This window comes from Oryctolagus cuniculus, chromosome 17 (assembly GCF_964237555.1).
Source record: "Oryctolagus cuniculus chromosome 17, mOryCun1.1, whole genome shotgun sequence".
NCBI lineage: Eukaryota > Metazoa > Chordata > Mammalia > Lagomorpha > Leporidae > Oryctolagus > Oryctolagus cuniculus.
This window is the reverse complement of record NC_091448.1, coordinates 14,100,839-14,122,240: the sequence shown is the minus strand read 5'-3', so window position 1 is coordinate 14,122,240 and position 21,402 is coordinate 14,100,839. Positions and strand designations below refer to the sequence as shown.

General features: G+C 42.8%; 1 protein-coding gene across 5 annotated transcripts in view; it reads right to left on the bottom strand.

Annotated features, from left to right (window-relative positions):
- Positions 1–21,402, bottom strand: part of SMURF2 (SMAD specific E3 ubiquitin protein ligase 2) — a 142,321-nt gene that overhangs the window by 69,478 nt on the left and 51,441 nt on the right. The window contains exon 1 of one of the 5 annotated variants that reach the window (XM_051825119.2): positions 2,357–2,384. The exons of the other annotated variants lie outside the window; for them this stretch is intronic. Within the exon in view, the coding sequence (XP_051681079.1) occupies positions 2,357–2,381 (25 nt within the window). The 5' untranslated portion in view covers positions 2,382–2,384. Of the gene's footprint in view, positions 1–2,356; positions 2,385–21,402 lie in introns of those variants that run through there. 5 annotated transcript variants of the gene reach the window in all.

The window sequence follows — 21,402 nt, the reverse complement described above, 5'->3', positions numbered from 1 at the left end:
CCTGGTCTTTACCATTTATTCTATGGTTCTGACAACATCTAAATCTGTAAAAACAAATCCTTAGCTCTCTCCTGAACTCCAGGTCCACAAAACTAAATATGTCTACCAAATAAAACTACTCTGTCTGTTCTCTCCTTAAACCTCCCCTAATTTCAGTTTATTTTCCCAATAAATAGCCTTACTTTCCACTCCTCTGTTCAATTTAGAAATATTCACAGCAACCTTCACTACTCCCTCCTCCCCCTCTCCTAGCAATTCCCAATTCTGCCACTGAAATATCCTTCATACATCCACTTCTCTCTAGCCCAGTCCACCATCAACTACTGTCTAGCATTAAAGACTAGCTTTAATCAGTTCCCTGCCTCAAGATTCAACCCACTTTGATACTCTATGCCAGACCCAAAGCAATCTTTCAAAACTCTTAACTCCTTCCATCTATATCCCTTCCTCCTATGCTTAGAAGATTTGAGAGGTCTTCTGGCCCAAACTTAAATTGGCTTCAATGTCTTTCGAGCCCTGGCTTCTTAACTCTCTGACCTCATTTTGCATCTCCACAGCTCTCTACCAAGTCCCCAAGTCTAATATCCATCCACACTCAACTTTCATTTTCTCACTGCCAGCCTTTACATGCCATTTCCTCTGCCTGAAACATTTTACCCCAGCTTCTTCATCTCATCTTTTACCTCTCAAAAGGGACAGAAGCTTTTCAGAACATGCTTCTCTTAACCCTCCCCTTCCATACACACGTGTACAGATACAAGGTATATGCCACTTTCTGAAGTACCCTTGCATTTTCACAGAAGTTCCTACTTATCATAGGCACTCATCACACTTCATTATAAATGTTTAAATTTAGAATGTTGCTTATACCTATGAAGGTGGTAAATTCTATATAGCATGCCTTCCTCACTTCTTTGTATCCCAAGCACCATGCACACATTACATCTGGCATCTGATGGGCACTCAATACTTGTTGAATGAATGAAACAGGCTGCAAACTAATTAAAAGCAAGCTCATTAGAAACGAGGCTTTGGGAGCCAGCTTTGTGGCACAGCAGCTTAAGCAAGGAGTTCAAGTTCAAGTCCCAGCTATTCTAGTTCTGATACACTTTCCTTCTAATGTGCCTGGGAAGGCAGTGAAGGATGGTCCAAGTATCTGAGCCCTTGCCACCCATGTGGGAGACCCAGATGGAGTTTCTGGCTCCTGGCTTTGGCCTGGTCCAGACCTGGCTGTTGTAGCCATTTGGGGAGTGAACCCGCAGATAGAAAATCTATTTCTGCCTTTCAAATAAATAAATATTTTTAAAAAGAAGGCTTCTGGGGCTGGCACTGTGGCACAGCAGGTTAAGCCTCTGCCTGCAGCACCAGCATCCCATATGGGTGCCGGTTCAAGTCCCGGCTGCTCCACTTCTGACCCACCTCCCTGCTGATGGACTGGCAGAGCAGTGGAAGATGGCCCAAGTACTTGGGCCCCTGCACCCACTTGGGAGATCCAGATGAAAGCCCTTGGCGCCTGGCTTCAGCCTGGCCCAGCTCTGGCCGTTGCAGCCATTTGAGGAGTGAAACAAGTGGCTGGAGGACCTCTCTCTGACTTTCCCTCTCTCTGTAACTTTGCCTCTCAAATAAATAAAATCTTTCAAAAAAAAAAAAAAATGAAGGCTTTTATATTGTGATAAATTACCACTCCTCATATAAACATGATTTTGACTTATGAAATCTTACGTTTATCATTTCTCCTTATTTAAAACCCATTTATCAAGTCATGTTTAACAAAATTTATTTCAAAAGACTTTTTAAAATCATTATTTTGAAAGAGTTTTAGGGAGGCAGAGAGTTTTCTATCTACAGGTTCACTCCCCAGATAGCCACAATGCCCAAGGCTGGGACAGGCTGAAGCTAGGAGCTTCATCCTGATATCCCACATGGGTGGTAGGGACCCAGGCAATTAGTCCATCTTATGCTGCTTTTCCCAGGCCATTAGCAGGAAGGTAGATCATAAGTGGACCAGCAGGAACATGAACCAGCACCCATACTGGATGCCAGTGTCACAGACGGTGGCTTAACCCACTATACCGAAATGGCGGCCCCAACAAATTTTTTTTTAAACTTTTATTTAATAAATATAAATTTCAAAGGTACAACTTTTGGATTATAGTGGCTCTTCTCCCCATAACCTCCCTCCCACCACAACCATCCCATCTCCCGTTCCCTCTCCCATCCCATTCTTCATCAAGATTCATTTTCAATTATTTTTATACACTGAAGATCAACTTAGTATATACTAAGTAAAGATTTCAACAATTTGCACCCACACAGACACACAAAGTATAAAATACTGTTTGAGTGCTAGTCTTACCGTTAATTTGCATAGTACAACACATTAAGGACAGAGATCCTACATGGGAAGTAAGTGCACAGTGACTCCCATTGTTGATTTAACAATTGACACTCTTATTTATGACATCAGTAATCACCCGAGGCTCTTGTCATGAGCTTCCAAGGCTATGGAAGCCTCTTGAGTACACAAACTCCGATCTTATTTAAACAAGGCCATAGTCAAAGTGCAAGTTCTCTCCTCCCTTCAGAGAAAGGTACCTCCTCCTTTGATGGCCCATTCTTTCCACTGGGATCTCACAGAGATCTTTCATTTAGTGTTTTTTTTTTTTTTTTTTTTTTTTGCGCCACAGTGTCATGGCTTTCCATGCCTGAGAAACTCTCATGGGCTTTTTAGCCAGATCCAAATGCCTTAAGGGCTGATTCTCAGGCCAGGGTGCTGTTTAGGGCATTTGCCATTCTATGAGTCTGTGTATCCTGCTTCCCATGTTGGATCATTCTCTCCTTTTTAATTCTATTATTATTAGCAGACCCTGGTCTTGTTTATGTGGTTCCTTTGATACTTAATCCTATATGATCAATTATGAACTTAAACTGATCACTTTAACCCAACAAGTTTTCTTTTTCCCCCCCAAAAAAATCACAAATAAGAGGTGGTTGTCGGCCGGCACCACAGCTCAATAGACTAATCCTCCACCTAGCGGCACCGGCACACCAGGTTCTAGTCCTGGTCGGGGCGCCAGATTCTGTCCCGGTTGCCCCTCTTCCAGGCCAGCTCTCTACTGTGGCCCGGGAAGGCAGTGGAGGATGGCCCAAGTGCTAGGGCCCTGCACCCAATGGGAGACCAGGAGAAGCACCTGGCTCCTGCCTTCGGATCAGCGCGATGCACCGGCCGCAGCGCCCAGCCATGGCAGCCATTGGAGGGTGAACCAACGGCAAAAAGGAAGACCTTTCTGTCTCTCTCTCTGTCCACTCTGCCTGTCAAAAAAAAAAAAAAAAAAGAAGAAGAAGAAGAAGAAGAAGAAGAAGTGGTTGTCTGGCACAAAGGTTTATGTTGCCATTTGGGACTAGTGCCTGGTTCAGGTCTGGCTACCATTCCAGCTTACAGCTAATAATGCACATCCTGGGAAATAACAAGTGATGGCTTAAATACTTGAGTTCCTGCTACCTACGTGGGAGACTTTAATGGAATTCAGAATTCCTGGTTTTGGCCTGGCCCAGCTCTAGCTACTGTAGGCATTTGGGAAATAAACCAGTTGATGGAAGATCTCTTTGTTCTCTCTGCCTTTCAAATAAAATTAATTTAAGTCACAAACAAAATGTTACTCATGTATGACATTAAGTTGTTAAAGAGTAGTTGAAAAATCAAAAGAGCAAATAACTTTAAAATCAGGTTCAAAGTTTATAGAGAGACTGAATTTTATCAATCAAGAGAGATTAGGGGAGATAATATCAAAGTCACAGGAGAAACAAATTTAAAACAAAGAACATGACTGAGAAGTTTGCTACATAGCATAAGCTCCAGATATTTTTAAAGACTGATTTGTTTGAAAGGCAAAGTGACAGAGAAGGAGACAGAAAAAAAGAGATCCTTCACCAACTGGTTCACTCCCCAAATGACACAGAAGCCAGGAGCCAGGAACTCCAACTGAGTCTCTTATGTAGGTGACAGGGATTCTATAAGGAGCAGAAATTAAACAGCTCCACCATAATATTAACAAAAAATTAAGCAAGAGCTAAGCTTACTGCAAGAGATCCGCATGGACTTGGTAAGAACCATCCACGGCCCCACACATACCCTCCCCTAAGGACCTTATAGGCCCTACATTGACTGCCAAAAGTTTATATAAACTGCAGGCTGAAGAAGCCCAGAGACACACTCTGTACAGACTCTCCTGACAGTGGCATATCAAAAGCTCTGAGTTTACCCACCATACTCAGACCTTCCTGCAAGAGAGTTCTCCCAGCCAGCCCTGTGCTTATCTGACACCGAGGCTCTGAGCTCGCCTGACATTGAAGCCCTGCTTGCCCAAAGCCGAGAATCTACTTGCCCTTCAAGACCCGCATTCTTCAGCTCAGAGGCAACACCCATGCGGATGCTGTGGGAATCTGCCCTCTGTGGCTAAGACACATCATGAGGAATACTGGGAGGTACTTTGGTGGTTTGTTTGCCCAATGTGTTGTGTGAATTAGAATGTGTGACTTCCCCACTGAATAAAATCCTTATTGGAACCAACACCATGTCGGTGCCATTACTACACTCACAACAGTTGGCGTAGTCAGAAGGATCTTAAAAATATCTGTGCGTGGGGCTGGCACTGTGGCATAGGGGGTAAAGTTGCCACCAGCAATGCCAGCATCCCATATGGGCAACAGTTTGAGTCCTGGCTGCTCCACTTCTGATCCAGTTCTCTGCTATGGTCTGGGAGGGCAGTGGAGGATGACCCAAGTTCTTGGGGCCCTGCACCGGTGTGGGAGATCTGGAAGAAGCTCCAGGCTCCTGGCTCTGGATCGGCCCAGCTCCAGCTATTACAGTCATTTGGGGAGTGAACCAGTGGATGGAAGACTCTCTCTCTCTCTCTCTCTCTCTCCCTCTCCCTCTCTCTCCCCCTCTCTGTGACTCTGCCTTTCAAATAAATAAATAAAAATCTTGAAAAAAATAAAGAAATAAATCACATCATTGCAACTATCTTTGGATAAAGCACATTAAAACTTCTTTAGGCCGGCGCTGCGGCTCACTAGGCTAATCCTCCACCTGCAGCGCCGGCACAGCGGGTTCTAGTCCCGGTCGGGGCGCTAGATTCTGTCCCGGTTGCCCCTCTTCCAGGCCAGCTCTCTGCTGTGGCCAGGGAGTGCAGTGGAGGATGGCCCAAGTCCTTGGGCCCTGCACCCACACGGCAGACCAGGAGAAGCACCTGGCTCCTGGCTTCGGATCAGTGCGATGTGCAGGCCGTAGAGCGCTGGCCGCGGCGGCCATTGGAGGGTGAACCAAAGGCAAAAGGAAGACCTTTCTCTCTGTCTCTCTCTGTCCACTCTGTCAAAAAAAAATTTTTTTTTAATTCTTTAAAAATAATGAGACCAATGTTAAAATCCAATTACAATCTCCAGAGATAGTGGATGGCTCTAGCAAGGGCAACCCCAAAAGAAGTCCCTGCAATATTGTGTAAAACTATTGCAGATATTGACAGATCGGTCAAAAGGAAAAGAGCTGGTTAGACAAATAATAGAGAAAAACAGAAATAACCCATTCTCAAGAAATAACCCATTTTCAAGAGATAACCCATTCATAGAGAACGAGGAACCTAAATCTAGTTTCCCATTAATGACTAACAAGGAAATCAGGACAAAAACAAGGATTCCAATGTAAGTAGAGAAATTAGAGAATTTATGCACACTCAACTCCAAAAATATAGACAAGATTTTACACAAAAAGAAACTCAAGATGTTCAGTTCTTACATAAGCTCTGGATTGAAGGAGCCAACTACATTATAGTTAATGGATGAGAAATGAATATTCTAGTCAAAATAGTAGAAAACAAACTTTGTCGAATAATGGATGATTATACGACAAACGGTCAATTTCTGATTGGGTAGAGGAAGCTTGGCAACAAGCTTTCCCAACGTTAGACTTAGCATCTTTTAACATCCAGATTAAATAGAGTAACATTGCCTAAGCCATAAAGCTATGTAGAAAAACTGAGGTGTTAATGAGGATATATTCCCAACGGCAACCACTCCAATGATGGTATCTGCAGGGCAAGAGATTAAAAATTTAATTATTTAAGGTGGACCACATCATTTGTATCTTACAATGACATCTGCCCTAATGGGAACAAAAACAATACAAAAAATTGTTTAAACCAAGCCACAGACCTAGAACAAGGATAAAACTTAGCACCATCTGCATATTAGCAAGCACACAGCAGGAAGCTGGATCAGAAGCAAAGCAGCCAGACTCAAACCAGCACTCTAATATCAGATGCAGACATACAATACACCACAACCCCTACACCAGCTCCAATTTTTACTAAAATGATTTTGTCTTAGTAGTAAAAACTCTTTTTTTATTTGTGTTTGCTTTTTTAGTTTGAGAGGTAGAGAAAGAAAGAGATAAAGGGCTGCCACCCACTCATTCACTCCGCAAAATGCCTAAAACAGCCAGGATCAGAGACAGGAACTCAACCCAGGTCCCACATGTGGGTAATAGGAACACCTGAGCCACTGCCTGCTGCCTCCCAGAATCTTCATTAAGAGAAAGCTGGAATAGGAGCAGAGCTAAGACTCAAACACAATCTGATAGGGAATGAAGGCATCTTCACCACTAGGCCAAATACTTGCCCATTACTTATAACTTTTAAATGGAAGATTATCAAAACATGGCCTGAAGGGCCGGCGCCGCGGCTCACTAGACTAATCCTCCGCCTTGCGGCGCCGGCACACCAGGTTCTAGACCCAGTCGGGGTGCCAGATTCTGTCCCGGTTGCCCCTCTTCCAGGCCAGCTCTCTGCTGTGGCCGGGGAGTGCAGTGGAGGATGGCCCAAGTGCTTGGGCCCTGCACCCCATGGGAAACCAGGATAAGTACCTGGCTCCTGCCATCGGATCAGTGCGGTGCGCCAGCTGCAGCGGCCTTTGGAGGGTGAACCAACAGCAAAGAAAGACCTTTCTCTCTGTCTCTCTCTCACTGTCCACTCTGCCTGTCCAAAAAAAAAAAAAAATGGCCTGAAAACTAGAAATTTTATTTTAATAATTTATTTTTACACCTTGGAGGCTTTACTGAACTGTACTTGTCTCTTGAGAATGTACGTTGGAGGCTAGAACCACGGCCCCACAGCTCTTTCCATCCCAAGTACCAATTAAAGGAGTTCAGCAGGGGCCAGCACTGTGGCGTAGTAGGTTACACCTCCCCCTGTTGTGCCGGCATCTCATATGTGGGCGGGCATCCCACATGTCCCGGCTGCTCCACTTCAGGTCCAGCTCTCTGTTAATGGCCTGGAAGAGCAGTGGAGATGGTTCAAGTGCTTGGGCCCCTGCACCCACATGAGAGACCTGGAAGAAGCTCCTGGCTCCCAGCTTCTGATCGGGCCATTTGGGGAGTGAACCAGCAGATTCTTTGTCTCTCCCTCTCTCTGAAACCTTTGATTTAATAAATAAATCTTTTTTAAAAAGGAGTTCAGCAAATGCTCAAAGAATTCATGAATTTCAACAAAACAAACTCCTGATTATGTCACAATAGCAAATTTGAAACTAAACAGGTTATGTGTTAGAATTTACTAGCAAATGTATATGCAATATGATTTTGTATTAGAAGGAAATAAATTTACCATTGTTTATAACAGAAACTATAGAAAGTAGAAGACGGAATTGTGAAGCAAGGGAAGAATGGTAGTATGGCGGAAAGTTTCATTTTTGTTTTCTAAACATTTCTTAAAGCAGACAGGTAAAAATATTGAAAACTGGTGGGTGGGGGTAGGGGGCCCTAAGTTACACAAAGCCTTTTAAGATGGGTGGGGTCAGACCTAAGAAAAAGGAGTACAGGGGTTGGCATTATGGCAGCCGGTTAAGCTGCTGCCCGAGATGCTGGTATCCCATATCCAAGCACAGGTTCTAGTCCCAGCTGCTCTACTTCTGATCCAGCTCCCTGCAATGTGCCTAGGAAAGCAGTGAAAGATGGCCCAAGTGTTTGGGCCCCTGCCACCCACATGGGAAACTCGGACGGAGCCAGGCTCCTGGCTTTGGCCTGGCCCAGCCCCAGCCATTGCAGCCATATGGGGAGTGAACCAGTAGATGGAGGTCTCTTTTTTTCTCTTCCTCCCTTCGTTCCTCTCCCTAACTCTTTTAAATAAATGAATAAATCTCTAAAAGTAAGGAGCATAGGGGCCAGCACTGTGGTACAGTGGGTTAAGCTGCCATCTGCAATGCCAGCATCCCATATGGGTGCCAGTTTGAGTCCTGGTTGCTCCACTTCAGATCCAGCTCCCTGCTAATGCACCTGGGAAAGCAGCAGAGATGGCCCAAATCCTTGTGTACCTGTACCCACATGGGAGACCAGGATGAAGCTCCTGGCTTCGATGTGGCCCATCCCTAGCCACTGCAGCCATCTGGAGAATGAACCAGCAGATCAAAGATCTCTTCCTGTCACACTTCCATATAAATAAATCAATCTTAAAAAAAAAAAAAAAAGGAGCATAGACTTTTTTATATATAGCTACCAGTATTTCAATCTCTTTAATATTTAGTAAGCTTTCTATTAAAGTAACATAAACAGAAAAGAACAAAAATCTTATGTATAAAATTCAATGAATTTTCATTAAGGTTTTACTAAAAATATTACATTGAGTCCAGATATTTAAGCAATCACAGGTCAGTTTTGATTAATGCTAACTACCAATGTAGCAATATATGCCATACCACAGTGCCACGATTACAGAATCCACTAGGGACAATGTCTCAGAAAGCCTGTAGATTTGCACTAGATTAAGCTATTATACTTCTTTGATCATGTTGCTACCCTTCTCAAATTCCTTCAAAGCACTTCTCATTCCTAAATATGACCGACTCAAACCAAGCTTGTTCTATTCTACTCAAGTGTTCTGCATATAAATGGTTTCAAATAATTAGAAGAGATGATCAAAATCAGCTCAGGCAGCCATGCTGATGTGCTGCTAATGCCTCTCTGTTTCATTTGACTGAAGGTATGACCATCTTGAGATGCTTAACAAGAAGGGAGCACTTCTTACATCATTTACTCTTTGATTCAACATTTCCTAAACATTGACTTTGTGCCAAGTGCTATGACAGATTTTGCAGATACAAAGATCAATAAGACATGGCCCTTTTCTCTCAGAGCTCATAGGTCAAGCATAATTCAAGTATCATTTCACAAATGCCTTTTGTGGTTGTTTTCTGAAGCAATGTTTTTACATTCTGCAACAACTTCTTTTAGTATATTTTATTTGAGGCAGCAATTAGGGAAAACCATTTGCAGAAGTTCAGATGGCCATGAATATTACTATTTCATTTAAGTCAATACTTTCTTTTTCTGGTTGGAGAGAAGTTATCTATGTGCAACACACCATGTAATAATATCAGAGCAAATCCCAGCTGTAGAAATAGAAAACTGTGCTATTCTTACTGAGTTGTGTTCATAATGAATGGCTGTCTATGCTTAATCTGAAGAAAGCTCCCAACTGCTCAGTAACTCTCTGCCAAAAATTCCCCTCCCTCTTCCAGACTGTAGTTGCATTCCAATTACACTGCTGATTGGAATGAGACTGCTTGAAAGAAAGAAAAAAAAAAAATACTCAGACATCCTGTCTTCCTTAGCTCCACCAAAAAAAATTTAGTAATACTGTTTCTGCAACTGTGTAGACTATTTTTGAACAATGTATTTATCTGCATGTTCTCTGAACTTTCATTATCATTATTAAATAAAACTGAAGATAACATTGCTATACAATTTGCAGGAAGATAGCCCAGTGCTTTAAAAATCTCTACTAATGTGCACCCTCTTGATCGTTGGCACAATTACAGCAATTTAGATTCTTCTATTCTAAGAAACAATCTCAATTTCAACTCTTAAATATGAAATGAGAATAAAATGTAAATTCTACAAAGAATTTGTACACGATATAATTTATATATATATATATTTTACTTATTGTTGAAGCAGGAGCACTACTACACACATTACAAAACATTGCAATGAGCAAAAATATCAGATCCAAACCTATGTGCAAAACATACAATTAAGTAAAATGATGGCAAAGAGCATGTTGAATTATTATGAGCCATTAGAAATTTATATTTGACAAAAAATATTTTCTAAATATGCTGTTGAGACTACAAGTCCATTTATAAACTGTATACTTAAAAAAACCGCAATTTTAGTAAGGAATGTAATACTGGATAACATTTATCAAATATTTACCATGTGCAAGTGTATAACCACCACCCTGTGAAGTAAGTAGTGGCATTATCTACATTTTAGAGATGAGAAAACAGAAGCTCAGGCCTAAAGATTTATTAGATTATACCATAAGCACTACAGTTAAGATTCCAACCCTAGCTATCTATTTCCAGAACCCGAATTCTAATCACCATAGCTATTTTTATATCCTTTTTTTTTTTTTTTTTAAAAAGACATTTATTTACTCATTGGTTTGAAAGACTAACAGAAACAGAGAAAACTTCTGTCTACTGGTACACTTCCCAAATGGTTGGTACAGCTGGGGCTAGGCCAGGTCAAAGCTAGGAGACTGGGAGCCAGCGCTGTGGTGAAGCAGGTAAAGCTTTCACCTGCAGTGCGGGCATTCTATATAAGCTCCAGTTAGTGTCCCGGCTGTTCCACTTCCAATCTAGCTGTTTGCTATGGCCTGGGAAAGCAGCAGAAGATGGCCCAGACGCTTGGGCCCCTGCACCCACATGGGAGACCTGGAAGAAGCTCCTGGCTCTGGATCAGCGCAGCTCTGGCCATTGCAGCCATTTGGGGTGTGAGCCAGTCGATGGGAAGACCTCCCTCTCTTCTTCTTCTCCCCTTCTCCCCCTGCCTCTCTCTCTCTCTTTGCCTCTCTATAACTCTACTTTCCAAATAAATAATTCTTAAAATTAAAAAAAAAAAAAAAAAAAAACTAGGAGACTAGAATTCCATCCGAATCTCCCACATAGGTGGTGGGAACTCAAGTATGAGCCATAATCTGGTGCTTCCCATATTAGCAGAGAGCTGGATCAGAAGCATAATAACAGCCAGGGAACCAAGAGTTGTGGCCCAGCAGGTTAACCACCACCTGGGATGCCAGAATCCCATATGAGAGTCAATCCTGGAGCCCCAGCCATTGCAGTCATTTGAGGAGTGAACCAGTGGATGGAAGGTTGGTCTCTCCTTCTCTCTAACTCTTCCTTTCAAATAAATAAATAAATAATAAATAAATAAATAAATAAATAAATCTTCCAAAAAAAAAAAAAGGGCAGAGTAACCAGGAAAAAAACAGCATTTCAATTAGAATACAGGCATCCCAAGCCACAGCTTAATCCACTACATCATAATGACCACTCCTTTAAATCCTTTTCCTAGGATCTTACTTGGGTTAAAGCAATTATTGGTGACACAGGTTCACAAAATAGTTGATTAAAACCAAGGATGCATAAGAGTCTTTTACAAATTATTAAAAATTCCCCTCATTCAATAGATAATAAAGTTCCCCTCTACCATTACAGTAGTCTGGATTTTAACTAAATATCTTCCTACAGCACCATTTAATCAAGGAATTTTAGGCTACTTATTTCATGCATGTTGCAAAACAAACTGGGTCTCTAAGTTTAACTTAATGTGTTCAGTACTTAGCAGGTAGTCAATTTAATTAGCATGTTAGAGATGATGTATGAAAAGATACAGGTTCTACCACAATGATGTAAACAGTCCTACTAGAAAAAGGCAAAATCAGTTCTCAGTTAAATTAAAAATGATTCTTTTAGCCCAATCACTTCAAATAATTTTAACTACTTTTTTTTAAAGATTTATTTACTTGAAAGAGTTACACACAGAGAGAAGGAAAGGCAGAGAGAGAGAGACAGAGAGACAGAGAGGTATTTCATCCTCTGGTTCACTCCCAAATTGGCCACAATGGCTGGAGCTGAACCGATCCGAAGCCAGAAGCTAGGAGCTTCTTCCAGGTCTCCCACAAGGGTTCAGGGGCCCAAGGACTTGGGCCATCTTCTACTGCTTTCCCAGGTCATAGCAGAGAGCTGGATTGGAAATGGAGCAGCCAGGACTCAAATCGGTGCCCATATGGAATGCCAGCACTTCAGGCATGGATGGATGGTTCTTGCATCCACTGGTTCACTCCCCAGATGGTCCCAACAGCTGGAGCTGGGGCAGGCCAAAGCCAAGAGCCAGGAGCTTCTTCCAGGGCTCCCATGTGGGTAACAGGAGCCCCAACACTTGGGCCATCTTCTGTTGCTTTTTCAGGCCATTAGCAGGGAGCTGGATCAGAAGTGGAGCATCAGCAACCTGAACCAGCACCCATGTGGGATGTCAGCATACACAGGCAGTGGTTTTTCCCACTACTCCAGAACACCAGCCCCGGTTATGGATCTTAAACTAGTATTTCTGTGAACTCTTTTCTCCAATCTGAGGATAAAAACATAAAAGCACTGTCCTCTGTTTATAAATTCACCATTAAAGACCACCTACAATGCTTGAGGCCCAAGCCCTATCCTGTTTATCGCTATTGTAGACTCAGTCACCACCCATTCTACTGGATACTTTCATTCAAACAGTCCCACTCACAACCAATGGCTGTTCAAAAAGCTGATACAGTTAGTATATCTAAATTAAACGGGGGCCGGCGCTGTGGCCTAGTAGGTTAAGCCTCTGCCTGTGTTGCCGGCATCCCACATGGGCAATGATTCGAGTCCCGGCTGCTCCAAATCCCTGCTAATATGCCTGGGAAAGCAAATTATATTGGAAGATGGCCCAAGTGTCCGTGGGAGACCTGGAAGAAGCTCCTGGCTCCTGCCTTTGGACTGGCCCAGCTCTGGCCACTGCAGCCATTTAGGGGGTGAACCAGGGGATGGAAGACCTCTCTGACTCCCCCTCTCTAACTCTGCCTCTCAAATAAAATCTTTAAAAAACAAGTAAATAAATAAAGCCACACAATGATTATTTTCCTCATCAGAACACCAAAAGAAGGAACCGTATTGTAAAGTTCAAGTATAGGTGCCAGTATGCCAGTACTGTGGCATAGCAGGTAAAGTTGCCATCTGCAGTGCCAGCATCCCATATGGGAGCCGGTTCCAGTCCTGGCTGCTCCACTTCTGATCTGACTCTCTGCTATGGCCTGGGAAGGCAGTAGAAGATGGCCCAGGTTCTTGGGCCCCTGTACCCATGTGGGAGACCTGGAGGAAGCTCCTGGCTCCTGGCTTTGGATCGGCTGTTGCGGCTCTTTAGGGAGTAAACCACCAGATGGAAGAACACTCTCTCTCTCTGCCTCTGCCTCTCTCTAACTGCCTTTCAAATAAATAAATCTTTAAAAAAATAAATAAAAAAAGTTCAAGTATAAATGAATGCTTGCAATGAAGCTTAAATGCTATTCTATAGTAGGGAACAATTTATATTATTTTTTGGCCACTCTCACGTTTCTCTATTTTTTTTTTTTTAAGATTTATTTATTTGAAAGAGTTAGAGAGAGAGGAGGAGAGAGGGAGAGAGAGATCGTCCATCCACTGGTTCACTCCCCAGATGGTCACAATGGCCAAGGCTGAGCCAGGTCAAAGCCAGGAGCTTCATCCAAGTCTCCCACATGGGGAGCAGGGGCCCAAATACTTGGGTAATCTTCTGCTGCTTTTCCCAGACACATAAGCAGGGAAATGGATTGGAAGTGGAGCAGCCAGGACTTGAACCAGCACCCATAAGGGATGCCAGCATCACAGGAGGCAGCTTTTACCTGCTATGCAACAATGTCGGTTCCTCCTTTACCTTTTTAATCTAGAGACGCTTAGAAAGACAGTATAGTATGTAAGCTATAGCACTTTATAAGAGCTAAATATTTATTAGAATGCATAGGTTTGATCCTGATGCTACCACTTACTAACTTGATGATCCTGAGAACTATTTAACATCTCTTTGCTTCAGATACCTCATCTGTAAAAATGAGGATACTAAGAACCACTTCACACACACACACACACACACACACACACGTATATACTTGAGACAGAAATAAGCCACTCCCATCTGCCAGTTCACTCCCCAAATGCCCAAAACGGTTAGATGGTTAGGGCTGGGCCAGGCTGTAGGCAGGAGCTAGAAACTCAATCCAGGTCTCCTACGTGGGCCAATAGGAACCCAGGTACGTGACATACCATCTGCTGCCTCCTATGGTGTATATTACCAAGAAACTGGAATCTGGAGCTTGGAGCACAGCCAGGACTTGAACCCAGGGCCCTGATACAGGATGCAGGCATCTTAACAGCTAAACCAAACTCCCACCTCCCAGTATTATAATACTTAGAATGGTATCTAGCACACAAGTACTGAACAAATACTATTACTCTTCCTTCTATTTCAAAATGTCTAATGACATTCATCTAAGCACCTTAAGATGGGGCAAGAAAGAGGTCTTCTCATAACATGGTAAGAAGTTTACCTTATGGCCGGCGCCACGGCTCAACAGGCTAATCCTCCACCTTGTGGCGCCGGCACACCGGGTTCTAGTCCCGGTCGGGGCGCCGGATTCTGTCCCGGTTGCCCCTCTTCCAGGCCAGCTCTCTGCTGTGGCCCGGGAAGGCAGTGGAGGATGGCCCAAGTGCTTGGGCCCTGCACCCCATGGGAGACCAGGAGAAGCACCTGGCTCCTGCCATCGGATCAGTGCGGTGCGCCGGCCATTGGAGGGTGAACCAACGGCAAAGGAAGACCTTTCTCTCTGTCTCTCTCTCTCACTGTCCACTCTGTCACCAAAAAAAAAAAAAAAAAAAAAAAAAAAAAAAAAAAAAAACAACAAGAAGAAGTTTACCTTAGCTTGAGTTTACGAAACAAATAACATACACTATTTACCTCAAACAACAAGTAATTCTTCCCCACAGTTCTGGAAAGCCCAAAATTAAGGCCCAACAGATTCAGTGTTTGGAGAGGAGCCCTTTTCTTAGTTTACAAAAAACCACCTTTTCACTGTATCTTCACACGGCCAAGAGGATCACCTCTAATATGTTTAAAAAAAAAAAAAAGAAAAGAAAAGAAAAAATTGATTTATTTATTTGAAAGGCAGAGTTATGGTGGGGGCAGAGAAACAGATCTTCCATTCTCTGGTTTACTAGGGCCTAAGTACTTGGATCATCTTCCACTGCTTTCCCACATGCATTAGCAGAAAACTGGGTCAGAAATAGAGTCAGGACTTGAACCGATAACCATAAAAGATGCTGGCATCACAGGCAGCTGCTTTCTTGCTGTGCCGTAATGCCAGCCCCTCATGTCTCTTCTTATAGGGATATTCATTCTATTCAGGAGGGCTCCATCTTCACAACCTAATTAGCTCCCAAAGACTTCATCTCCAAAAACTATCATGCTGAGGAACTGTGTAATACAGGTACTGTCAGTCTACAGTAAAACTTACATACCCAGTAAGTCTTCAGTAAATGCTGATATATGTGAGTACCAATCTGTATGTCTAACCTCACTCTTCTCCCCAAGCCTCAAGCTGCCTGAGCTACATTTCAACTACATACCCACATAGATTCTCACCAGCACTTCAAACTGTACTTACTCAACATGGAATTCATCAGCTTCTCTTACTAACCAGCTCTTCTTCCTTTTAACCTCCCCATTCTATGAACTGCACATTTCCAGTAACTCAGAAAGCAAATTTTCTTATCTCTCCTTCTCCCTAGCCATTCTACATCTGAAACAGCTGCCAGATTACATCAGGTATCACACATCTCTCTAGCTATCTCCATTTTCAATGTTAACATTTAAATAATGTATTTAGAGTATTTCATAATGTGTCAGAAAAACTTTGTATAGAATATCTAGCTTGATCCCTAGAGCTTGGGAGTTTATACTCTAAAATTCACAGAAAAAGAAGTGAGACAAACTCATCCTAACCTGTTATCTAATAAATGAGCTTAGGTATTTTGAATTCAGGCTCTATCTTTTCTATATAAATTCTCAAAGTGTCAATGATTCCAGTATTCTCTGTCATTAATCCATAGACTGACAACCTCATCCTTTTTCTGTTCTCTCAAATAATTTGGGGACTTTTCTGCCTTTGCCTTTATTCATGGTATTTCTCCCACTTCAAATGCTATTATTACAACCACTGACTCAAAATCTTATCCATTCATCGAAGTTCAACTCTGACTCTCCTCTTTCTTTAGTATGATTTTTAGCGTTTTTTTTTTTTTAAGATTTACTTATTTTTATTTGAAAGAGTTACAAAGAAAGAGAAGAGACAAAGATTTTCCATCTACTGGTTCACTCCCCAAATGGCCACAATGGTCCAGGGCTGGGCCTGGCTGAAGCCAGGAGCTTCTTCCGAGTCTCCCATGTGGGTGCAGGGGTCCAATGACTCGGATCATCCTCCGCTGCTTTCCCAAGTGCATCAGCAGGGATTTGGAACAGAAGTGAAGCAGCTGGGACTGAACCAGTGACCATATGGGATGCCAGCACTGCAGATGGCAGTTTAACCCACTGCACCACAGGGCCAGCCCCTTCAGTCTGATTTTGAATCTTCCTTCCTGGGAACCTCCAAGGACACTTTGCCTCTACTAATGTTTTGTAGTCCCTTCTCATTTTGCTTTCATTAAAAAGTCATTTGTGTGACATTGTATCTTTCTCTCTGTCACATGAAGCTGTAAATCTCTTGAAGACAATGGATATAACTTTTTTATCTCCTTCAGTTTGTTATATATAATATTAAACATAATATATAGTCAATATTTGCCAAACCATTGAAAAATCCTAGGAAAACCACTGACAAGGTATATCGATATACAAACTAAAAGGTAAATAAATAAAAATCACTTCTTACTTCCCTTAACCTAACCTATCAGGACTGGTGTGATGGCTTAGGAGGTAAAGCTACCATCTCCAACACCAGCATCCCATATAAGCATCATTTCCTGTCCTGGCAGCTCCACTTCAGATCCAGCCCCCTGTTGATGATCTGGGAAAAGCAGCGAAAGATGGCCCAAGTGTCTGGGCCCCTGCACTCACATGGGAGACCTAGATGAAGCTCCTGGCTCCAGGCTCCAGCCTGTTCTAGCCATGGCAGTTGCAGCCATTTTGGGAGTGAACCAGTGGATGGAAGATCTCCCTTTCCTTTTCTCCCCACCCTCCCTTACTCTGACTTTGAAATAAATAAATCTTAAATACACACACACACACACACCTACTAATAGAACAAAATATGGAGCAGCCGGGACATGAACCAGCGCCTATATAGGATGCTGGCGGCAGCTTTTATCCACTATGCCACAGCACCAGCCCCAATACACTATTTTTAACCAAGTTCACATTTCATCCAGATTTACTAAGTTTCTACCTAGTGTCCTTTATTTGTTCCAAGACCCTACTGATCACACAACCATTACATTTAATCGCATCTCCTCAAGCTCCTCTTAGCTGTGACAGGTTCTCAGACTTTGTTATATTCTCTTCGACTTGTTATTCATGACCCTGACAGTTCTGAGAAAAAATATTGGCCACGTATTTTGTCAAATGCTTCTTTAATGGGATTTCTCTGACTTCTCATGACTACACTGGATTCATGGGCTATTGGGAGAAAAGACCACAAAGGCAAAGCACCATTCTTATGATGTCATATCATGGGTACATTCTGTTAACATGGCTTATCATTGTTATGTTAACCCTGACCTATGTCAAGTCTCTCTACTGTACAGTTGCTCTTTTTTTCTCCTTTTCCATATTGTACTCTTTGGAAGGAAATCACTACACACAGACCACACTTAAGAACTAGGGAGAAAAAAAGAAAAAGAAAAAAAAAAAAGAACTAGGGAGTTACTGCTTCCTTAAGGTGAATAATTACTGCCTTCTTAGGGTGAATAGCTATATAAATTATTTGGAATGTAGCCGGCGCCGTGGCTCAATAGGCTAATCCTCCACCTTGCGGCGCCGGCACACCGGGTTCTAGTCCCGGTTGGGGCGCCGGATTCTGTCCCGGTTGCCCCTCTTCCAGGCCAGCTCTCTGCTGTGGCCAGGGAGTGCAGTGGAGGATGGCCCAGGTGCTTGGGCCCTGCACCCCATGGGAGACCAGGAAAAGCACCTGGCTCCTGGCTCCTGCCATCGGATCAGCGCGGTGCGCCGGCTGCAGCGGCGGCCATTGGAGGGTGAACCAACGGCAAAGGAAGACCTTTCTCTCTGTCTCTCTCTCTCACTGTCCACTCTGCCTGTCAAAAAAAAAAAAATTATTTGGAATGTTTCTGTGTAAGAAATTCACCTATCCTTTATTTATTCATATCAGTGTGGAGTCATAAATATTTGTCTTGTATTTTTTAGCTAAAATCCCTTTTTTTCCTCAAATTGTTCCAGCTTTGGCCACTGGGAGCTCTTTCAGATGGTTCCCATGCTCCTCTAACATATTCTCACTACTGGGGAGAGAGGGAGTGCACTTTCATACTAATAATAGAAAATGTTTTGGGCCCATCTACCACATTCCTTGTTCCAGTCCTAGAGTCAGTCATTTCTCCAAGAAGCCCTAGGAATTACCAGATTTACATCCATAAACCCCTACACTTTTCAAATATAAACAGTTAAGTCAATGAACTCTTCAGCTCCCAAGGGCTTCCCCCAACTACAAAGCTCCATGAAGTCAAGAATCTAGTTGTGATCTCCACTACACCTCCAAAGTCTAGAAAACAGTGCACAGAATAAGTATTCAATAAATACTTAAAATTCTAAGGCTCCAGCATTGTAGCTAAGTGGGTTAAGCCACAGCCTGCAATGCCAGCATCCCATATGAGCATAGTTCAAGTCCCCAGTGCTCCACTTTCAATCTAGATCCCTGATAATGCACCTACGAAGAAGATGGAAATTGGCCCCAAGTACTTGGGCCCCTGCCACTCATATGGGAGACCTGGATGGAGTTCCAGGTTCCTGGCTTCGGCCTGGCCTAGCTCCTGTCATTGTGACCATGTAGAGTGAATCAGCAGTTGGAAGATCACCCCCCCCCCCCTTTAACTCTGTCTTTCAAATAAATAAATAAATCTTTAAGGAAAAAAATTTCTAATGTTCCAGAAGAGGGTTCAGGATTGAGTCACACAGAACTCCCCATTTCAATGGAATTTGCCTAGATCTGTCATGTTTAGATTCCTATTCAAACATCACTGTCTAATTCACTGTATTGTTTTACAGTAAACAAAGACTTCCTTTTCCCACTGCTCCTCCCTCTTATCCCAATGCAGGCCAAAAGTTTAAGCATTCCCCAGCAAAATTTCTAGTGAAAAGAATATGCAATCACATTTCCCAGATGCTTTCTGCAATGGCATATTGCCATTTACATCATCCTTGTCTGAGCCTATTTAAATGACCACTTTAGCTTGCTATGGAGAGTTTAAATGCAAGGCACAGTGCCAAATCCTTATCAACATTAGCAGAAGAAAAATTACAATGAAAAGTACCAAAAGCCTATTGATACCATAATGTCCCCAAAAAACTCAGTGAATAGGCATGTAAAATAATATCTGAAATCTATCACTGTTTTTAAATAAATCTACAATATGTAGAAAGGGAAAAATTAAGTTCAACACAAACTGTCTTATCTGTAGTTTGACAATCTGAACATGTTTCCATAGCCCATCCAAATATATGCAAAAATAAGCAAAAATTATAAAAAGATGGCTCTCCTAAACAACTGAATATCTACAATATCACCACATAGTGTAAGTTTTTTTTAAAGTTATGCAAGAAAAAAAGAAAGCTACAATGAGCAACTCACAACGAACTGGAAGTTAGGAAAGCCTATAAAAATTTTTTTAAGATTTATTTATTTATTTGAGAGGTAGAGTTACAGACAGACAGAGGCAGAGACAGAAAGGTCTTCCATCCACTAGTTTACTCCCCAATTGGATGCAAGGACCGGAGCTGAGCCAATCCCAACCCAGGAGCTTCCTCCAGGTCTCCCACATGGGTTCAGGGGCCCAAGCACTTGGGCTACCCTCCACTGCTTTCCCAGGCCATTAGCAGAGAGCTGGATCAAAGGAGTGGCAGCTAGGATATGAACTGGTGCCCATATGGGATGCCAGCACTGCAGGTGGAGGCCTAGCCCACTATGCAACAGTGCCTGACCCAGGAAATCCTACAAATTACATCCTACTTTAACCTTAAAAGGATATCAAAATGCTGTAAATTATACTACCTTAATAAAATATATCTATGGCTACAGAGTTAAGTCAAAGCCACAGAAAACAAATGATCTTGACCCCACTGTCCACAGCTGACTGGATAATGAGCAGCCACCAGCAGTATCAGCTGGATTCTCTCTCCTGACAAACAAGCACTAAGAGAGCCACCACAGAGAAAAACTTAGCACTAGAAAGAGAGGGCTCTAAATAGCTCTGGGGAACCAATGGGTCAACAGTCTCAGTTCCAGAGGCATTCCAGTTCTTCGATCCCGTCTCTCCTAAAGCCAGGCTGCACTTTCTCCCCCTTTGGATACCAAAACTGCAATAATTCAATAATTCATATCAATTATTCATCTTTACGTATAAGTTAATTTGAGGGGTTGTGTTCCTCTTACTTGCAACCAAAAATGTCTTTATTATGTTAACAGTAGGGGTCAGCGTTGTAGCACAGTGGGTAAAACTGCCACCTGCAACACCAGCATCTTTTATTGGCACCAGTTGGTGTTCCAGCTGCTCGGTTTCTGACCCAGATCCCTGATAATTGCTTGGGAAAAGCCACAGAAGATGGCCCAAGTGTTTGGATCCCTGCCACACACGTGGGAGATCCAGATGAAGCTCCTGACTTCAGCCTGTTTCAACTCTGGCCTTGCAGCTATGTGGGGAATGAACCAGCAGATGGAAAATATTTCTCTGTGTCTCTCTCCCTCTCCCTCTCCCTTTCTAACTTTTTTTTTTTTTTTAAGATCTGTTTTATTTATTTGAAAGAGTTAGAGAGAGAGGTAGAGACAGAGAGAGAGGTACTCCATCCGCTGGTTCACTTCCCAGATGGCTGCAACGGCTGGAGCTGCACCAATCCAAAGCCAGGAGCTTCTTCCGGGTCTCCCACATGGGTGCAGGGGCCCAAAGACTTGGACCGTCTTCTATTGCTATCCCAGGCCGTAGCAGAGAGCTGAATCGAAAGAGGAACAGCCGGGACTAGAACTGGCACTCATATAGGATGCTGGTGCTTCAGGCCAGAGCTTTAACCCACTGTGCCACAGCACCAACCCCTGTAACTCTTTCAAATAAATAAAAAATCTTAAAAAATAAAAAAAGTAATCTTCAATGCTTACCCAAAACATTGTCTACAGGCCAGAAAACACAATTAACCAAAAGAATATGTTAAACCCCCAAATGATTAACATTTTATAAGACAAAATGTTTTCACATGAGTTCTAA